The sequence below is a fragment of the Capsicum annuum genome, unplaced genomic scaffold (genome assembly GCF_002878395.1).
Source record: "Capsicum annuum cultivar UCD-10X-F1 unplaced genomic scaffold, UCD10Xv1.1 ctg3868, whole genome shotgun sequence".
NCBI classification, from domain to species: domain Eukaryota; kingdom Viridiplantae; phylum Streptophyta; class Magnoliopsida; order Solanales; family Solanaceae; genus Capsicum; species Capsicum annuum.
In genome coordinates, this window is record NW_025845839.1 from 206,400 (window position 1) to 226,542 (window position 20,143).

Consider the following 20,143-nt stretch of genomic DNA (forward strand, 5'->3'; position numbering starts at 1 on the left):
TGCCTGGGGGAGCCCGGTCGATTTTTGGCCAAAATCATGTCCGGACCTCAGGCCCACCCCAAAAACCATGGGTTAATTTGGCATGAGAATGGCCCGTTCGCATCGTTTGACTCGTTTGACCACCCAAACTGCCCTAAAAATCATAAAGACCTATACTAGTCCGCTCCCAAGCCTGCTTGGGGAAGGCTGAACGATTTTTGGCCAAAATATCGCCCGGTTCTCGGGCTCACCCAAAAATATATGGGCTATAGTACACCCATTTAGCTAAAAAATAGACCATTCACACTGTTTCGCCCATTTGACCATCGAAACCACCCCGAAAACCATAAAGGCCCACACTAGGCCGCTCCTCAGCCTGACTTGGGTAGCCCGGTTGATTTTCAACCAAAATCACACCTGGCCATAGAGCCCAACCCAAAAACGTGGGCTATAGCACAGAGATTTAGCTTAAAAATGGCCCGTTCGCCTCGTATCGCCCGTTTGACCACCCAAACAACCCTGAAAACTATGAAGGCCCACACTAGGTTGCTCCCTAGTCGGTCTATGGCAGCCCAGTCGATTTTTGGGAAAAATCACGTCCGGACCCCGGGCTTACCCAAAAAATCATTAGATATAGCCCATCGATTTGGCTCGAAAATAGCCCATTCAAGCTGTTTCGCCCGTTTGACCACCCAAGCTGCCTAAAAAACCATAAAGGCACACACTAAGCTGCTCTCCAGCCTGCCCAGGGTAGCCCGATCGATTTTTGACCAAAATAACGCCCTATCCCCGGGCCTACCCCAAAAATCGTGGGCTATAGCATACCGATTTAGCCCAAAAATGCCCCGTTCGCGCCATTTCAATCGTTTGACCATCGAAACTGCCTTAAAAACCATAAAGGCCCACAGTAGGCCACTCTCCAGCCTGTCTTGGGCAGCTCGATCCATTTTTGGTCAAAATCACACCCGGCCCCCAGGCCCACCCCAAAAACAGTGGGCTATAGCATATTGATTTGGCCTGCAAATGGCTCATTCGCGTCGTGTCGCCTGTTTGACAACCTAAATCGCCCCGAAAATCATAAAGGCCCATACTAAGCCGTTTCCCAGCCTGCCTGTGGTAGCTCGATCAATTTTTAGCTAAAATCACGGCCGACCCTCGGGCCCACCCTAAAAATCATGGGCTATAGCACATCAATTTAGCTTGAAAATGGCTAGTTCGCGCCGTGTCGCCCATTTCACCACCCAAACCGACCCGCAAACCATAAAGGCACACACTAGGCCGCTCCTCAGACTGCCTAGGGTACCCTAGTCGATTTTTAATAAAAATCACGCCCGACCCCCTGTCCTACCCCCAAAACCGTGGGCTATAGCATATTGATTTAGCCTGACAATGGTCCGTTTGCGTTGTGTCGCCCGTTTGACCACCCAAACCGCCTAGAAAACCACAAAGGCCCACACTAGGCCACTCCCTAGCCTGCCTGGGCAGCCTAATTGATTTTCTACCAAAATCACTCTCGATCCCCGGGCCTACTCCAAAAATTGTGGGCTATAGCACACTAATTTGGCCTGCATTTCTCTTGTTTGACCACTCAAACAGCCCCGAAAACCATAACGACCCATACTAGGCCGCTCCCCAACCTTTCTGGGGCAAGTCGGTTGATTTTTGGCCAAAATCACACCCGGACTCTGGGATCACCCCTAAAATCGTGGGCTATAGCACACCGATTTGGCCTGAAAATAACGCGTTTAACCACCTAAACCGCCTCGAAAACCATAAAGTCCCATGCTAGGCTGCTTCCCAGCTACCTGGGGCAGCTCGATCAATTTTCATCCAAAATCACGCTCGGCCCCCGGGCCCACATCGAAAACCGTGGGCTATAACCCACCGATTTGGCCTGAAAATGGTCCTTTCGCGCCGTTATGCCCGTTTGACCACCCAAACCTCCCAAAAAATCATAAAGGCCCACACTAGGTCGCTCCCTAGCCTGCATGGGGCAGCCCGGTCAATTTTCAACCAAAATCACGCCCGGCCCCCGGGGCCACCCTAAAAAATGTGGGTTATAGCACACCGATTTGGCCAAAAATGGCCCGTTCACGCCGTTTCGCCCGTTTGACCACCCAAACCGCCCCGAAAATCATAAAGTCCCATACTAGGCCGCTCCCCAGCCTGCCTAGGGCAGCTCGATCAATTTTCGACCAAAATCACGCCCGGCCCCCGGACCTACCCCGAAATCCGTGGGCTATAGCACATCGAATTTTAGAAAATTGACTTTTAAATATCGAAATTAACATTCACATCTGCCTTACCATGCTCTTTTGATCTTCAAATCATTTACTTTTCATCAATTTTTTTGCAAAAGAAAAATGAAAATTGCGTACCGAATTGGGGAATAGTGTCGAATGAATGGTATAAAAACCTTTTATTGGAAAATCGGCTCTACCAAACCGCCTTGCTGCAGTTTACCTGCATAGATCTCGAAAAAATACGCAAATTCAAAAAAAAAAACGTCTCAAACAGGATATTTGAGCGCAAAGTTATGAAGGTTTAAAGTTTCACCAATTTACAACTACTTTTTTCTATCTCCTTTCACTCTCTATTTTTGGTTGGCCTTTATAACTTACTAATTTTCATTTTCATTCACTCCCTATATAAATGTCAATTTCAATGTTTAAAATTCAATTTTTAAAAGCGAGATAGCTAGAATAACTTAAAAATATAAATTAAAACAAGTTTTAAAATGACATAAAAGGCTCACCTGGTGTGGTGTTCTTGTATTTGACTCTAGAAACTTGTTATTTACCACCCCTACAAGGGTTCAATCTAGTTGGATCCATTGAGGTATTTTATTGACTAATTTCCTATTTTTACTTCATTTTGTTACTTTTTCTTTGAAAAAAAAATTAAATAGGAAAAACATGCAATTTAAATTTTATAACATATTATATTTTATTGAGTAATTTCCTTATTTTTGTCGATTTTTTTTTTAATGTTTTTTTGTAAATAATAAATAAAAAATTAATAAGCAAAACATGCATTTTTACTATAATGAGTACTAGTTCTTGGCACTATTCAGTGAAGAAGAGGTTGTAAGGAAACAAGCAGTGTCTTCTTCTTTCACGCTCGCTTTTCATTTTTAAATAAGTGGTGTGTCTGTATGTTGTCAACTCGAGGACGCACGATTTGATATGTGGCAGATGAAATTCGGCATAGTTATACATTATAAATGTAGTGCGCGGGCGCCTAATACATAGTGCACCCGCGACCCCAATGCTCACGGTGTCATTGTTCTTTGATGCATGTCATCTTGGCAACCGTGTCGCCCAACCGTTCCATGGCGCTCAAACGACCCATACTGCTCATGCGGCCCATGCTCAAACAATCCATATTGCTCATGCGGACCATGCCACTCATGACGATCAAGCAACCCATGCCGTCCAGGCGGCCCATTCCACCTATGGTTATCAAGTAACTCATGCCGCCCACAGAGGCGAACCCAGGATTTAAACTTGATGGGTGCATCTTTATATTTAAATATAGTAATTAATAGTGTCAAAGTTCGACATACAGTTCTTTGAAAACTTGTTAATTATATTATTTTATAAGCAAAATTTTAATATTATTGAATATCATTAATTATTAGATTTAATATGACAAAAGTGTGTTATTCATCGTATTTAAATTCAACGCACTTTCATATTTTGAACAATAATAGAAAGTTTTTGAAAAATATGAAATTCGAGAGATTTGTTTGCCAAATGGTTGCAACGGGTAATGTTCGATTTAAGCCTATCTCGAACTTTAAATTGCTAATTTTTAAATAAAAAATAACTCAATGATCAAAAGATTAAAGAAACTAAATATTATACTTTATAAGTTAGGGAGAATATCTACCTTTTAAAGTTGGAGAGAAGCTTATATTTGAAATAAAATAAAAAAATAGGTCAATAATATCCACAATACATAAAAGAAAAAAGAAAAGGTGTAAAATAAATGACTACTAAGTAGGAATTCTGTTTTAATCAAAAGATAAATATATAGATTTGCACAATAATGTTGCAGACAGTGTAATTTGGAAAATGGAAAAAGGAACAAAGAAGGAAACGTTGTTGTTGGGGTTCAAACCTGAGCAATCAGGTAAAACAAGCAACTTTCAAGTGGCAAACCCAACCATCTCACTAGCCAATTTAGTTGTTCAATGGGTGCACGACATATATTTAACATAACACCCTGATATATATATAAATATACAAACTATATATACAAAGTTCTTCTCGAGGCTAGCGGGTGCAAGTGCACCCCCTGGCCGCCCACGACATCGAAGCAGCACATGCCGATCATGGCTGCCAAGTGACCATGCCGCCGAAGGCTCCCAAGCAGCACATGCCGCCCAAGTGGATCAAGCGGCCCATGCCACTCATTTTGCCCATGCCACCCAAGCCACCTATGACTGCCAAGCGCTCATGCCGCTCATTTGGTCCATGACACCCAAGAGACCAATGCCGGCCATGGCGATCAAGTGGTCCATGTCGCTTATGTGGACCATGGCGATCAAGCGACCCATGTCATTCTTCGTTGTGCGTCCTATTCGTTAAATGAATCCAATATAATGTTATTGTGATCAAGTGCATCCAGGGGCGGAGCCAGCCTTCTGTTCGGGGGTTTGACCGAACCCCCTTCGACGGAAAAATATACTATTTATACATGATTAAAACTATTTTTTATGTGATTATAGTAGGTGTTGAACCCCCTTCGACTAAGTTTTCTTTGAATACGAAATTCCCTTGGTTGAAATCCCAAATTTTCTTTGAATATGGAACCCACGACTTTTGAGTGCATCATGTATGAGATTTTATATAGCAACCCTTTTGACGTCATGTACTTGTAAATATAATCCCATATAGATTTTAAAGGAAATTGTTCTGTGGTTTCAAGCATCATAATTTAATCAAGGTCATAATTTGTTAAAAACAAGAACAATGAAGAAAATTAGAGAATCTTTTCCACTCAACAACCAATTTACTAAAATTATTATCAAGTTTCAATAAATAATTTTTTGGCTAAAACTTGAATCGTGGCTAACACCCATCGAGAGTCGCAAAAAATCCGCAGTTCTTGGTGTTTCATCTCTTTGACTTGGAAAATAGTTCCCCGGTCCCGCCAAAGCAACCTTGGATTCGAGTAAAAAATGCTTCCTTATAGACAGGCCTAAAGCTTGTTTCATATTTGTATAGAATATATAATATGTATGGTGACATGAAATTTGGTATGAAAATTGATGCTTTTATGTAACTGACAAAGTTGTTGCCACCAGAAGGAAGGCCACAGGTTCTAGCCTTGGAAACAGCCTCTGGCAGAAATGCAAGGTAAGACTGCGTACAATACACCTCCCTTTGTGGTGGGGCCCCTTCTCCGGACCCTATGCATAGCAGGAGTTTTAGTGCACCGGTATGCCCTTTGGACATACAAAATAGTATCTATGGAAGGTGATATCAATTATCAATTTGTATATCCATTTGGAAGTAGTGCAAAGTCATCAAAGCCATACTTGAAGCCAGTAGAAAAAAGTGGTTGTTTTACACACGGTTGTAGATTCTCCTTGCGTCTCAGTGACCGGAGAGTATGGCTGGACAGCTAACATGGAGAGGATTATGAAAGCGTAGGCGTCAAGGGACACTAGCATGAGCACATACATGTCGAGCAAGTAGACGATGGAGGTCAATCCGGACAACGGGATAATGGAATAATGGAGGAGCTAAGAAAGAGAGCTGAAGTTGACAAGAATGACAAATCTGTTAAGGATTTGGTGATGCCTTTGTATGAAACCGGGTTGTTGACATCCGGTTTCAGCCTTGACGATCCCAACACATTTGCTACAAGGATTCACAGGATGTTGAAGTGTTTCTGTGTATTAGGTTGTCTATTTAGAATATAGAATGTTTCGTGTATCGGGCTTGTCCTTTACTTTCTACTGGTGGTTTCTTGTATCTGGTTGTGTTTCATGTGTGTGTGTGGTGTAGCAGTAGTAGTGTAATTCCACAAGTGGTCGGGAAGGGTGGTGTGAACATAATCTTGCTCCCAGCTTGTTTTTGATAGATCCTGGGCTCAGAAATCAAAGAATAAAAGGGCAGCCCGGTGCACTAAAGCTACCGCTATGTGCGGTGTCCGAGGAAGGGCTCAACCACAAGGGTGTATCGGATGCAGCCTTACCTTGCATTTCTGCCAGAGGCCGTCTCCAAGGCTTGAACCCGTGACCTCCTGGTCACATGACAACAACTTTACCCGTAACTCCAAGGCTACTCTTATAAAAAGAACAAAAAATGTCTGGCAATACCTTAATCTTCATGAACTTTTTTTCAGTAGCCGAGAATAGTACACGATTCGAAACTCGATGGACAATGAATTGCCCGTTCCTTAATTCTCATGCTGAATTTTGCTATTCACTGCTCATGAAATGCATTTGCCAGCAGATAATACGTAATACAGTCAATTCAAACTAATGCATATCTTGGTCGATCACAAACAACAACAAACACAATGTCATCCCCAATGCATATCTTGGTGGACAGCTCGGTGCACTAAAGCTTCTGCTATGTGCAGGATTCCGGCAAGGATTCCACCACAAGGGTGTATTATATGCAGTCTTACCTTGCATTTTTGCCAGAGGCTGTTTTCAAGACTTGAACCCGTGATTTCCTGATCATGTGGCAGCAACTTTACCGGTTACTCCAAGACTCCCCTTCACAAACAAAAACAACAACAACAAAGCCCGGTTTACTAAGCTTCCGCTATGCGCAGGGTCCGGAGAAGGGTCCCACCACAGGAGTGTATTATACGCAGCCTTACCTTGCATTTCTGTCAGGGGCTGTTTCTAAGGGTTGAACCCACCCGCAAACAGAATGTGATCCCACCCGTGGGGTATAGAGAGGGTAGAATCCCCTTCACAAACAACAACAAACACAATTTGACCAACCCGTGGGGCATGGAGAGGGTAGAGTTTCTGATAGACCTTCGGCTCAAAGAACAATTAAAAGACGCAGTAGCAACAACCAGTTGCAACAAGATAATCGCGGTTAATGAAACAACATATAACAATAGAAATCACAAACAAGAGATGGAAAAACAAAGAAACTCACACAAATTTACGCCCATGATCTGCAAGAAACCTGTAAATTGCCAGTAGCATGCATCTCAACTAATCCACCAAGTAGCTTCGAACAGAATTCCATAGAAAGACACTTCCTTTTCATTAACAAAGGATACTCTTGACACTTGACAGTATAAAATGCCTTCACTTTGACACTAACTGTTATATCCTCTCTTCCTTTTTTCGTAATGCTTCTCTACAACTTTATTTCCAGTTCAATGGAGAGGGACAACAATAAAACCAGAATGTGTGACTTTAAGAGATGAGGTCTGACTAATGCAGCCAACTACAAGAGATGATCGATGTTTCTATAATTAACTAAAAATTTTAACTTTAAACTCGAGTAGACAAGGTACCGAAAATCACTCCGTGCCTTCGAGGTCTTCAGTTACCAAGCCCGCAAGGAGTAAAGGATCTGATTCGTCAAACTTATTTACCTTCCTGTTTCAAGAAGACGAAGCATCCGTTTAGTCATAGACAATAATACTTGGAGACATGGTATCAAAATTAAAAACATGATCAGAGTGAACAACTATAAAGAGAAATCAACAAATGATGATTTTGAAAAGACTTCTCTAATAGAATGCATTTTCTTGCTACTTAGAAAAGGTAGCATGAATATGCACAACTTCATGACGATTTGGAAATCGGAAAGAGTTATAATCACTGTGAAGTTTCATAACTGAAATTCACTGTTCGATTTAAAAAATAGTTGCAAACTTCAAGTCCAATTCAGACATTTAATCAATCCTCACCCATTGTGTTAACTAAACATCGCTAAAATAACAGCAATCCAACAGTATTGTCAGAGGCTCATTCAAAATGCGCTTCGCCCTGAAGCTCAAAAAGTTCAGGCAGGGCGCTTCCCCTAACACTGACATGGAGAAACACCGTCTTACTATCCCAGAATAAGACGACAGTGTCATTCTCGACCAATTATATGCTAATCCATCCTCACACCCCTTTCCAAATGAAAACGAAGAAAAAAAAAAGATGTTTATAGATGGTCCATAGGATATGCCAACTTTGAATAATTAAGCAGCATACATGGGGTAACATGTATGTATCAAATGATATCAATGATCCAGGAATATAAAGAACAAGGAAGAAACACAGTTTACTAGTCAACATATCAATGATTTGCAAGTAACCAGTTAATTTTCAGAACGAGTGATGTTACTTTAAAAGAGACATGATACATTCATCAGAGAAGAGTTCAGTAAACTTACCCACATGTCTTCTTATTGTGACCTAGGCCCTTACACTTGCTACACTGCATCTGCCGTTTAACAATGTCAAAAGCGTCGACCTTTTTCAGCTTTGGTCTGCCAGGTGGACGTTTGGATGGTGGGGGAGTAATAATAACTGCCGCATCAACTTCACCATTTGCTGGGTTTTCCAGGTTAGGAATGGGGTTAATTGATTCAACGTATGTTACGTGGTAACTCTCTGTTGTGAAGTATCTGGCACAATAATCATATGGACTCCTTCCTATGCCTTCAAAAACTGCAATAGCATGGCAGCAAGGCATCCCATATAGTTGCCAACCTTTGCAACTACAATCCCATTGATCAATATCAACTACGTCAACAGACTCACCGCGAACTTCAAATGTGCTTCCATGTGAGGGTATCACATGAAGTAACCTTGCTTTTGTGGTTTCACTCTGAAGTTTTTCTTCCATCAACGGTGTCAATCTCGTATCCCACTGACTGGACTCAACTCGCCTAGTATAGATCAATTCCATTATCTTCCCTCGTAATACATCAACCATTTGAGTTATCGGCAGCTCATTCACGTCCATCACCCAATCATAAAAAGGTTGCCCAAAGTTGGAAGTCAAGAGGCCATACCTTGCCCCACCAAAAAGCGCATTCGCCCAATGTTCGGGCTCACTTCGAGTGACCCAATCGTATGCATCAGGTGAGATTGCTCTTATATTTTCAGCGCAGCGTTCAAAACTCTCAGGTGTTGGGGCACAAGCAGCAGTATATAAATCTTGGATCATAAGACGTCTAGCTTCATGAGAAAACTGTCCTTGCAAATCGTTATTCAATTTTTCTGCAAGATAGCGCAGGCAATAACCATGGTGACACTCTTCATTAAATATATCATGCAATGACTCGCTAATGCCTCTTTGGAAATCACAAACAAATGTTATTGGGCAGGACATTGGTACAGCAGATTTAAGTTCTGAAAGAAACCAATGCCAGTTGTCATTCGTCTCCTCATCTACAACCGCAAAGGCTAAAGGGAAGACACCATCATTTCCATCCACACCTACGGCGGCCAATAGTGTTCCTTGATATTTTGCATAGAGAACAGTGCTGTCAAGGAATAGAAGAGGGCGACAACCTTGTCGAAAACCAGATATTGACGCATGAAACGAGATAAATAAACGATGGAAGCTCGAGTCCTCCTTTGCAACAACTATAGCAACACTACCAGGATTAGTTTCTCTAATTTTCTCACATAATAAAGGTAACTGGCTGTATGCCTCTCTGTAAGAACCTTGAAGCTGCTCTCTTGCCTTCTCTTTCGCACGTCTTGCCTGAGAGTAGTTCAACTGAATGCCATATTCACGCTCAATATCATTTGCAATATCCTTAGGCTTGTAATTCGGAGCAACCTTCAACTTTTCCTTTATTATATTTCCCATCCATCCCCTTGTGGACCGGTAGCCAGCTTTTACTGCAGCTCCATCACATGTATGCTTCGGGTTCATTGTCTTAATACATATTAGCTCAGTGGTAGGCAACTTTGATGCATATATTGACCAAGCACAACCTTCTGACTTGCATTTAGCAGTTACTCTGCGACTTTCATTTTTCTTGTATTTATAAGTAAATCCATGGGCAATTGAGTATTTATGAAGAGCTTCACGGAATTCAGTAAAGCTGTTAAATCTTTGGCCCACTCCAGTGATGGCATTCTCCCACTGCATGGCTGCTTTGCGATGCTTCTCATCATTGCTACTCGGATAACCACCTAGGGGACTAATTTCAACAGGTGCTTGAAACAGATCATCAGAATGGATCATATCCACGGGCATAACAGGAGTATGTGCAGGCTCGGATACGTTGGTCCGGCTTGACCTTCAAAGTTAAATAAATTATAAAGAAATTTAAGTCAACAACAAACAAATGTAACAAAACAAAGCGCTCACTGGAACAAATCAACAACAACATACCCAGTGTAATCCCACAAGTGAGGTTTGGGGAGGCTAGAGTGTACAAAATCCTTACCCCTACCTTGGAAGGTAGAGAGGTTGTTTCTGATAGACCCTTGGCTCTAGGAAAAGCATATCAAAGCAGATCGAAAAAAAAGAGTATGAAAAACCACTACAATCCGAACAAATAGAAACTTAGCATGCTAAGATTCAAGGAAATACTTAAGGTGTGACTTATGCAAAGAGGATACAAAGCAGCAGACTGAACTGAATATAAAGAGAAGTAAATACCTACTGGCAGTCACATTTGGAGTACTTCGAGCAACACCTTCTTCTGCAATTATAAACACCTCTACTTGTTCAGAATCTTTGAAGAAGTTGATCATACGCTTGAGGTCCTTATCTTTAGAAATTGTGATGAGAGTCTTCTTATTCCCCGGCAGAAAATACTTAATCGTCATTCCATTGGTGCCACACTCAAAATTTTCCGCTACTTCTTGCTTAAAATCATTCAGAAGCGTCTGGTTATCTAGGTCTAGAGCATATGCCTCCCCGCCAACATATGTAAGAGACCCATCTTCATTGTTGGTCACAAACTCCCCTCCCGATTGACAAATGGCAATTATTTTCTTGGAGGCCATCACTAGGACAGCATAAAAGCTTCAACCAAATAAATGGCAATAGCTAAACGAATATACCTTTGTCATACAGCCCAAAATAGTATTGCAACTGCAAATAGAAAATCCCAATTACTAAAATTGAAGTCGTTAGACCATTGAGAAGCAATAGGCAAGTAACCGTTGGCACAACGACACAGGAGAAGTTTAAAGCTAAAAACAAAGAACCCCATAAACAAATTTGTTACGCAGCACATAATGGGATGCACCAGTAAAATAAATCAATGGGACCATGAAAATCAAGTTACACTCCCAATTTAACAAATAAAGTTTAAATTCTTTGGAGTGTTAAGAAGGAATAGTCAATTCACCAAAAGTATAATTAAGCTAAAAATGTTTAACGGGACCATAAAAATAGATTGATTACCAATTTAACAAATAAAGTTGAAGTCTCTGGAATATTAAGAAGGGAAAATCAAGTCATCAAAATATAATTCAGCTATAAACAAGATCCACATAAGAAAATTTGTTTAATGGGAGTATGGGACCAACAAAACCAAGCTACATTCCCAGCTTAACAAATAAAGCTCGGCTCTTTTTTTGATAAGAGTGGTGCCAAGGCCAGCTTCTGCGCACCTCGATTAATTCCACGGGGCACCTGCTACCTCCCACCAGTATGGGTACGGAATAACTCTGTCCATCAAGGCTTACACAGATGGGAAGACAATCACCTAGTGTTTTTTTACAGAAGTGAACCTGAGACTTCATAGTTCTCAACCCACTTTGTTGAACACGAGGCCACACCCTTGAGTGAACAACATCATCATAACTAGGTGGATTTTACGAAGGAGAGTGTATGCGGACCTTAAACCTATATCATGGAGATAGATATGTCGTTTATGATTGGCCCTCAGACTCATCCTTGGGTGTACAAATAAAGCTTAATTCTTTGGAATGTTAAGAAACCATAATCAACTCACAAAAGCATAATTAAGCTAAAAACAAAAACACCAGAAGAAAATTTTCACAATGGAACCGTGAAAATCAAGCTAGGTTCCCAATTACACAGGTAAAGTGTCATTCTTAGGACTATTAAGAAGAACTAATCAAGTAACCACAGGCATAAAAACAAAACCAAAACTAAAACTAACCCTAATCAAATAACACTTGATCAAGAATACCAATTAACATAATAACAACAATATGGGTTCATGAAAATCAAGCTACATTCCCGATTAAACAGATAAAGTTTCAGTCTTTGGAATATCAAGGAAAGGTAATAAAGTAAACCAATAGCATAATTAAGCTAAAACCAAAAACTCCCCATAACAAAATCTGCTTAATGGGACCATGAAAATCAAGCTATATTTCCACTTTAACAACTAAAGTTTCAGTCTTTAGAATATCAAGAAAGGATACTCAAGTAAACCAAAAGCATAATTAAGCTAAGCTGTGAGCTGTCCTAGGTGATTCTTCAAATTCCAGCAGAGACAAAAAACACTAGGTGATCCTTCCCATCCATCCTAGCCTTGGTAGACAGAGTTACTTGGTATTGAGGTGGCATGGCAGATATCTCGTGGAATTAGTTGAGGTGCGCACAAGCTGGTCCGGACACCACGGTTCAACAACAACATACCCATTGTATTCCACAAAGTGGGGATTGGGGAGGATAAAGTGTACGCAGTCCATACCACTACCTCAGATGAAGTAGAGAGGCAGTTTCCGATAGACCCCTAGACCCCTGGCTCAGGACATATAACAGTATAACAAACAAAAATCATAAAAGCACACAACAAAATGGGATAACACTCTGCTAGATAATAAAGGAAATACGACACCACGGTTATTAAAAAAAAAATCCCCAGATGAAAATTTGCTTAATAGGACCATGAAAATCAAGCTACATTCCCAATTAAACAGATAAAGTTTAATTCTTTGGACAATTAAAAAGCACTAATCAAGTAACCACAAGCATTATTCAAAACCAAAAAAAATAAACTAATCAAATAACACTCAATCAAGAATACCAATCAAAATAAAAACAACAATTAACCATATAAAGTTTCAATCTTTGGAATATCAAGAAAAGATAATCAAGTAAACCAATAGCATAATTAAGCTAACACCAAAAACCCCATAACAAAATTTGCTTAATAGAACCATGAAAATCAACCTACATTCCAATTAAACAAATAAAGATTAATTATTTACACAATTAAGAAGCACTAATCAAGAATACACATACAAAAAAAAAAATTGAAAAAAAAATATTATTCAAGAAACAATAAAAGAGACACTAGTGGAAAAAACAACAACATGGGGTTCATTACCTAGTACTTGGTCAACCTTAATTCAAGAAAATTCATGTTACACAATGTATAATTTTTGTAAACTTTTTTTTTTTTTCAAGAATTGAAATTAATTGGTATAAAATGATAAATAATTACTGGGATTTTAATTTTTTTAATTAATTTTTAAATTTTTTACCTCTTTAACATCAATGAAAGATTTGCATGAAACAGATTGAGATGTAGTTTGGCACTTGAGGTTGAGAGAGATGAACGTAAACAACCCTAAAATGATTTTTATTGACCACTTTAGCCCTCAAAACTTGCAAGAAATTGTCAAACTTGCCCCCTATTATTTTATTTGTTAGGTTCTTTGTGTCAATTAAATATGGAATAATAGTCATTTTAGTCCTTATATTATCAGTAATTTCTTTTTGGTCCTTGTAACCTTGAGTCGAGGGTCTATTGGAAACTGGCTCTCTATCGAAAACTGGCTCTCTATCTTATTTCTGAGGCAGTGGTACGGATTGCATACACTTTATCCTCTCCAGACCTTACTTTATGGGATTATGTCGGATATGTTGTTGTTGTTGTTGTTGTTGTTGTTGTTCATGTTGTTGTCGTCTTTTTGGTCCTTGTAACCTTTAGTCGAGGGTCTATCGAAAACTGTCTCTCTTCCTTATCTCTGAGGTTGTGGTATGGACTGCATATATTTCATTCTCCTCAGACTCTACTTTGTGGCAATATACCAGATATGTTGTTGTTGTTGTCGTCGTTGTCGTAGTCTTTTTGGTCCTTGTAACCTTGAGTCGAGGGTCTATTGGAAACTGTCTTACTACCTTATTTCTGAGGCAGTGGTACGAATTTCGTACAGTTTATTCTTTCTGGACCCCACTTTGTAGGAATATACCGGATATGTTGTTGTTGTTCATATTGTTGTCATTTTTTTGGTCCTTGTAACATTGAGTTGAGGTTCTATCGAAAATTGTCTCTCTACTTCATCTCTGATGCAGTGGTACGAATTGTGTACTTTATCCTTTCAAGACCGCACTTTGTGGGAATATACCGGATATGTTGTTGTTGTTGTTGTTATTGTCATCGTTGTTGTCGTCATCGTCGTCATTTTTTTGGTCCTTGTAACCTTGAGTCGAGGATCTATCAAAAACCGTCTCTCTACCCCTTCTCTGAGGTGGTGGTACAGACGCGTATACTTTATCCTCCCCAAACTCCAATTTGTGGGAATATACCGGAGATGTTTTTGTTGTTGTCGTCGTCGTCTTTTTGGTCTTTGTGATGTATGATTTAGCATATTTAACGTTAGTTAATCGAAATGTTGTTTCATTTGTTTCGGCTTTATTACTATCTATTGTCTTTGTTCTTCTATTACGTCTTTTTCCAGACTATTTTTGTCTCGAGCTAAGGGTCTATCGGAAACAACTTCTCTACCTCAGTTCTGAGCTAGAGGTACAGACTACGTACACTTTACTCTTCCTAAATCTCACTTTGTAAAAAATACACTGGGTATGTCGTTGTTCCAACTACGGTATCATTTATTTGTTGTTTTCTTCTTATTATTGTTTAGCATAACTTCTTCATTACTGTATTTCATTTTCATATTTAATTTTAATATGTTTTACTTGAATCGGTAGTCTATCGAAAACAAACTTTCTATTTCCATAAGATAAGATAAGATTGCATACACACGATCCTTTCAAACACACTTATGAAATTACACTTGTATTATTATTATTATTAATCGAAAATGTGACCTTCATGTAGAAAATATATTATATTTTAGCATATTGTAAACCTATATTACTATGAAATAAATACAAATTTTTAACTAGAGGCATGAATAATTAGGTGGTAAAATGGTTAATAATTTTAATAAATTTATAAAGTATGCACAAGCAAAGAAATCGAATATGCATAGTACCAAATAATATAGTGATTATAAGAGAAAAAACTAAAACAATTATTTATCTTTGAATTTAAAATCAAAGTCATTATTTTTTTTCTTATATAATGCATTAATATTTAATAGTCTTTCATGTTTGCAATATCATAACACTTTTGGTCCTTCCTTAATAATAAATCTATATTATCGTCAAATATGTAATTATAAAAATATAAATTTAACAAGATGCATGAATAATTAGGTGGTGAAAACTGTTAATAATTATGATAAATTCGTATATATTCAAAAGCAAGAAAATGATAAATAAAATTTATTTAACTAATGACTTAATATACTTAATCAAATATCATAAAAACTAAAATTATAATTTAACAACAATTGAAGGACCAAATTAATATTAGCTTCTTATTGTTTTAGTGAGATTATCAACATCTATACCCCCTTTATTTTTTTTTTATTAGAGTAATTCGAAAAGAAAAGTATATTATTAATTAGCACATGATTATGGCTATGATTAGAGCTTAATATGTGGGTAATTTCTAGGTGAATTTCAGACACGATCAGTGACAGAGTCATACATAATATTTATATTTATCTTAAGTTAAATATTTATATATATTGTCTATTAAGTCAAATTTTATACTTTGGGACAAAGAAAATGTGATACTTGTCTATTAAGTTGTAACATAATACTTGGCCTCCAAGTTGGATATATAATATAAATAATTAATTTGAAATATCTAACAAATATTTCATATATATATATATGGTACAATTTCATTAGTTCCAATTAATTAAATCTAAGATTAATAATCCTAAATATTTTAGTTTAGTTAATTCAATTTTAATTAGGTATCCAAATTCCTAATTAAATTTGGTTTGGAGTAATTAATTACTACTATTATAAATATTCCTCCTCCCCACCTCTAGTTTGTATAATTTTCCAACAAAGAGTGCTCGACCGACTACCTTAGTATATTGAAGCTCCACTTAGCGAAGCATGTTCGACTGTCCACCCCTGATATATTGTAGCCCTGCCCCTATATTGGATTTTTTTTTCCTACTCTATTCTTTTTGTTTGTATAATTTTTCGGCAAAGGGTGCTCAACTGACTACCTTATTAGGTATATTGAAGCTCCACCTAGAGAAAGGTGTTCGACTGTCCAACCCTGGCATACGGTAGCCCCGACCCCATGCATATTGAATTTCTTTCCCTAGTCTAATTTTTAGTTTGTATCCAGCAAAGGGTGCTCGACTGACTACCCTAGGTCTATTGAAGCTCCATCCAGAGAAAGGTGTTCGACTGTCCATCTTGGTATATTGTACCCCGCCTCCATATTGAATTTTCGTTCCTACTCTAATCTTTAGTCTGTATAATTTTTCAGCAAAGGGTGCTCGACTAACTACCCTAGGTCAGGGGCGAATCTATGTAGAAGGTATGGGGTGGCACGGCACCCACACTTCTCAGATGAAACCCTGTATATTTATGTGTATATGTATCAGTTAATGTATAAATATTATGCTTGGCACCCACAATATCAAAGGGACTAGTGATGTAAGTGGTCAAAATTGTTTGGTTTAACTCCAACAACGCGGGTTAGAAACTCACTTTGTACTTTATTTTTAGAATGATTTTTAGCACTTGTCTGTTTTCTCTTTAAAAAAAATAAAAAATATGACTATGAAGAATAGAACCCGTGACCTCTTCTTTACAAAGCACTTGACAATACCAACTAGGCAAGCATTTATGTAATACTAACACTTGTTAGATATATATAATTATAGTTTAATCTTTGAATATTGATTCCACTATCCTAAAATATCGTACGAAGTATACGTTATGTTCAAAATAAGGTGGCACCCGGAGCTTTCGAATCTTGGATCAGCCTCTGCCCTAGATATATTGAAGCCCCACTCAGAGAAAGGTGTTCGACTGTCCATCCTGGTAAATTGTAGCCCTGCCCCCATATTGAATATACACTTTAGTTTGTATAATTTTCTAGCGAAGGGTTTCAGCTGATCACCTTATCGCTCCGATCCCATGTTGAATTTTTCACTATTAATTCTTTTCTTTCCTAGTTTTTATAATTTTCTAGTGAAGGGTTTTCAGCTGACCACCCTAGCACTCCGATACTATTAATTCTTTAACATGTTTGAGTGTTGTAGAAGTGTGGAGGAATTTGAGAGGCTTAACAAGATAGGTGAAGGTACATATGGAGTTGTATACAAAGCTAGAGCAAAAAATATAGGAGAAATTGTTGCATTAAAGAAAATTAAATTATTAGAAAAAGAACAAGGTTTTCCTATAATTTTTCTAAGGGAAATTAACATTCTTCTCAAATGTCATCATCCTTCAATCATACACGTAAACGAAGTCGTCGTAGGGACCACCCTAGACGACATTTTCATAGTGATGGAGTACGTGGAACACGATCTGAAATCGTTGTCAGAGAAGATGAAGCATCCATTCAGTCAGACGGAGATCAAATTCCTCATGATCCAGCTTTTGGAAGGCGTTAGGTACTTTCACGATAATTGGATAATGCATCGTGACCTAAAGCCTTCGAATTTACTCGTAAATGACAAAGGCGAGTTAAAAATCGGAGATTTTGGCCTGACGCATCCTATTCAAAGCCCATTGAAAAACGTGCCCTATACTCATAATGTTGTTACTTTATGGTACAGGTCGCCAGAACTTTTGTTGGGTGGGAGGAGACAATGCCACTCGACCACAGTCGACATGTGGTCATTGGGATGTATAATGGTTGAATTATTAAATAATAAACCGATTTCGATGGAAAATCAGAAATTGAACACATACAAAAGATTTTTCAAATTCTTGGAACCCCAAATGATGAAATTTGGCCAGGATTTAGTAAACTACCTGGATTAAACAAGGCTAATTTTGTTAATCAAAGGTATAATTACTCATTAAGAAGTAAATTTCCTGTTATTTCATTTATACAAACTCCATTATCTAATTGTGGCATTGATCTTTTGAATAAATTTCTTACTTATGATCCAAATAAAAGAACTACTGCTGAAGATGCTTTGTGTCTTCCCTGGTTTCGTGAATAATATTACATCATGTTAATAGTTCAGTTGTTTTTGTTTTATGTATGTATGTATACTTATATTATTATATGCTGAATCTTCTAGAATTTTGTTTTTCGTCCTATGTGTATAGGGCAAAAATAGGTACGACATGTGGTCAAGTTAGCTAAAGACACGTGGAAGGTCAAGGAGCACTGAAGATCCCGAGGCAATGTTAGAGGTAAAAAAATATTTATTTCTTATTCAATGTAAAGTAAGAGAGAGTGATTCTCGATATATTATTAAACCCTGAATACTCACTCGTATAAAAGGAGCTAGACCTTCATGTCGAAGGGCATACTATTTTGTATTTTTATTTAAAAGGAGCTCTTGCTAATGTTATTTCTACCTCCGCCTTTGGTCCTACGATACGTGTCTGATCGAAATCTTGCTTTGTTTATATTCTTCCATAAGAAAGGTCATGCTTCTGCTCGCTTTCTTTCATAAGCTATTTTGACTACGAGAAAGTTTTTCATCAGATAGTCTTAGTTCTTTTTCTAGGCCGGACATCTTTTTTTCTAAAATGTCCTCAGCGTCATACTTCTGAATTAGTCGAACATCAAAATACAATGAATCACTATGAATTTTCATTCTATGTTATGTTACTAGAGACTTACCAACAATTAGATGGACATATCAGGTACTCAATGAAATGGTCGATGTGTCTACCTTAATGAAATAGTCGACATGTGTACAAGCTGATCTGGATGGCATAGTTAAGTCCTACCATGGCGAAATAGTCGACATGTGTCCACCTTGATGAAATAGTTGACATGTGTGCAAGCTGATCTGGACGACATAGTTAAGTCCTAGCTTGGACCATAGTCGATGTGTCCACTTTGGTGAAATAGTTGACATATGTGCAAGCTGATCTGAACGACATAGTTAAGTCCTAGTTATGATCATAGTCGATGTGTCCACCTTGGCGAAATAATAGCTGACATGTGTGCAAACTGACTTAGATGACAAAGTTAAGTCCTAGCTTGGATCATAGTCGATGTGTCTACCTTTGTGAAATAGTTGATATGTGTGCAAGCTGATCTGGACAACATAGTTAAGTCCTAGCTTAGACCATAGTCTATGTATCCACCTTGGTGAAATAGTCGACATATGTGCAAGCTGATCTGAACGACATAATTAAGTCCTAGTTATGATCATAGTCGATGTATCCACCTTGGTGAAATAATAGCCGACATGTGTGCAAGCTGATCTGAACGATATAGTTAAGTCCTACCTTGGAGAAATAGTCAACATGTGTGCAAGCTGATCTGAACGACATAGTTAAGTCCTACCTTAGCAAAATAGTCGACATGTGTGCAAGCTGATCTGAACGACATAGTTAAGTCCTGCCTTAATGAAATAGTCGACATGTGTGCAAGCTGATATGAACGACATATTTAAGTCCTAGCTTGGAGATATAGTCGACGTAGACATGTGTGCAAGCTGATCTGAACGACATAGTTAAGTCCTACCTTGGCAAAATAGTCGACATGTGTGCTAGCTGATCTGGACGACATAGTTAAGTCTTGCCTTGATGAAATAGTCGACATGTGTGCAAGCTGATCTGAACGACATAGTTAAGTCCTACATTGAAGACATAATCGACATGTGTGCTAGCTGATCTGGACGACATAGTTAAGTCCTACTTTGGCGAAATAGTCTCCATGGGTGTGCTAGCTAATCTGGATGACATAGTTTAGTCCTGCCTTGATGAAATAGTTGACATGTGTGCAAGCTAATCTAAACGACATAGTTAAGTCCTAGCTTGGACCATAGACGATGTGTCCACCTTGGTGAAATAGTCAATATGTGTGCAAGCTGATCTGAACGACATAGTTAAGTCCTAGTTATGATCATAGTCGATGTGTCCACCTTGGTGAAATAATAGCCAACATGTGTGCAAGCTGATCTGAACGACATAGTTAAGTCCTACCT

General features: G+C 38.5%; 1 protein-coding gene and 1 pseudogene across 3 annotated transcripts; one reads left to right on the forward strand and one right to left on the reverse strand.

Moving 5' to 3' along the window:
• Positions 1-7,132: 7,132 nt before the first annotated feature.
• LOC107851553 lies at positions 7,133-13,535 on the reverse strand. Of its 3 annotated transcripts, none has more exons than XM_047403319.1 (4): positions 13,397-13,535; positions 10,584-11,021; positions 8,353-10,218; positions 7,133-7,564 (listed from the first exon to the last, which is right to left on the reverse strand). In XM_047403319.1, the coding sequence occupies exons 2-4, from the start codon at positions 10,931-10,933 to the stop codon at positions 7,486-7,488; spliced, it is 2,295 nt and encodes a 764-aa protein (XP_047259275.1). In that variant the 5' UTR covers positions 10,934-11,021; positions 13,397-13,535; the 3' UTR covers positions 7,133-7,485. The 3 variants fall into 3 exon arrangements, with proteins under 3 accessions (XP_047259275.1, XP_047259276.1, XP_047259277.1); XM_047403320.1 differs by having other exon boundaries at positions 13,240-13,411; XM_047403321.1 differs by lacking the exon at positions 13,397-13,535 and having other exon boundaries at positions 10,588-10,728.
• A 3,521-nt stretch (positions 13,536-17,056) lies between these two features.
• On the forward strand, positions 17,057-18,193 carry LOC124891613 (annotated as a pseudogene).
• Positions 18,194-20,143: the final 1,950 nt, after the last annotated feature.

Excerpts from the sequence above, each read along its gene's own strand:
- LOC107851553 (XM_047403319.1), bottom strand. The coding sequence starts at position 10,933 with ATGGCCTCCAAGAAAATAATTGCCATTTGTCAATCGGGAGGGGAGTTT. Across the intron at positions 10,219-10,583 it reads CCAAATGTGACTGCCAGTAG|GTCAAGCCGGACCAACGTAT; the intron begins GTATTTACTTCT and ends TTAACTTTGAAG. Across the intron at positions 7,565-8,352 it reads CACAATAAGAAGACATGTGG|GAAGGTAAATAAGTTTGACG; the intron begins GTAAGTTTACTG and ends TTCTTGAAACAG.